The 1,659-nt window shown below is 37.1% G+C and overlaps 1 protein-coding gene across 1 annotated transcript; it reads left to right on the top strand.

The window, feature by feature from the left end:
* LOC104752690 (cyclin-dependent kinases regulatory subunit 1-like) lies at positions 1-1,136 on the top strand. The gene is made up of 3 exons (XM_010474892.1): positions 1-160; positions 241-301; positions 773-1,136. The coding sequence occupies exons 1-3, from the start codon at positions 108-110 to the stop codon at positions 923-925; spliced, it is 267 nt and encodes an 88-aa protein (XP_010473194.1). The 5' UTR covers positions 1-107; the 3' UTR covers positions 926-1,136.

Genomic DNA, 1,659 nt, shown 5'->3' with positions numbered 1-1,659 from the left:
CTTCCTCACATTTCAAACGTCAGATTTGCAGATTCTTTATTTCCTCTTTACCTTCTCCATTTCTTCATTAGGGTTTCGCATCAAATCAGAGAGAGAGGGTGAGAGAGATGGGTCAGATCCAATACTCTGAGAAATACTTCGATGACACTTTCGAGTACAGGTAACGCTCTTCAATTTTTGTTTCTTCCTCCAATTTATTACTCTCAATTCTCTGAAAGCGTGATCGAATCGGTATTACAGGCACGTCGTTCTTCCTCCTGAGTTCGCTAAGCTTCTTCCTAAGAATCGTCTTCTCTCCGAAGTAAGTTTTTTTTTTTTACTCGCATTGCTCTGTGTGATTTCTATGATTCTTCTATTCCTCGGATCAGATCATCGAAGCCTATCAAAATGTGCCTGAACCTTACGAAATTAAAGTATGGGAAATCTAATAGTGGTTAGGATTTGAAACCTTTGCTTTTAAATCCAAATTGTATCTGTTACAAAATTACAATTAGATTGTTCTCTATCTATCCAGAGATTTGAACATTTTTGGTTAAATGGTATTATAGTCTCTTTGGAGGTTTCTGTGTTTATGTTGTTGTTGTTCGTTAAAAGATGATCAAATTGAGATTATACGCTTGTTTGTTTGTTTTTTGAGATTTTGTTTAAGGGTTTATAGTTGTTTAGTGATGATGATATTGAAGACATTGTGTTGTGCAATCTCTCCGTTCTTGTATTCTGGATTTAGTGTTGAATTTTGTGATGGTAAATGCTGGGATTGGGATGTTTGTAGAACGAGTGGCGTGCAATAGGAGTGCAGCAAAGCCGTGGATGGGTGCATTACGCGATTCATAGGCCTGAGCCGCATATAATGCTTTTCAGGAGGCCACTTAACTACCACCAGCAGCAGCAGGAGATTCAAGCTCAAAACGTGCTTGTTAAGTGAATCCGTTGTCACCTGCCTTCGTTTACAGTAAGGAGATTATGCAATGTATTCTACCTACAGATTCTCGGTTTATGTTTCTTGTAAACATGGTTTGAACCTATTGTGATCCTGCTGGATTTTATATATGGTTGCGAAATATGTGTGTTGATGGAACAAGTCCTATGTTGTTATCTCTATGTATGTCATCTTCTGCTTCTGCTCTTTTCATTTACATCCTCTCTACTAGTAAATGGCCACTAGATAGGCATGGGACAATGTCTTATACACATTTCTGAATTACATATATCCTAGAAGGCTCATATAAAGTATATTTGCAAACAGACAACTTTTTCATGTCAATTTTTTTCGCTTCTTATTAGTTGTCGTAGCTTCCTCTTCCATTCACCATTCAAGTTAAGTATGTGAAGCTTGGTTACCATTACCTTATCTCACGCGGCATGTACCTCTTGTCCTTGGAGAAGAATCTTCAATACAATATTATCTCTGTTATTGTCATCTCAATGCTCTTACAAGCCACGACGACCGACATACAATCAAACATGTTGCTTGGTCATTGTTGTTGATTGTGTGAACGTTCAGTGTTGAATGATGCTACATATATCATATATGTTCTCATATAGATGAAATAGACTATTCTCGCTGAGTTAATTTGTTCGTCATGCATATTCAATTCTTAAATGTGGAGTTCTTCATGGTGATTCTAGAGTTAACCATATGCTTGCAAGCTTTTTAGA

The sequence above is a fragment of the Camelina sativa genome, chromosome 16 (assembly GCF_000633955.1).
Source record: "Camelina sativa cultivar DH55 chromosome 16, Cs, whole genome shotgun sequence".
Classification (NCBI taxonomy): domain Eukaryota; kingdom Viridiplantae; phylum Streptophyta; class Magnoliopsida; order Brassicales; family Brassicaceae; genus Camelina; species Camelina sativa.
This window is presented reverse-complemented; position numbering and strand designations above follow the sequence as displayed.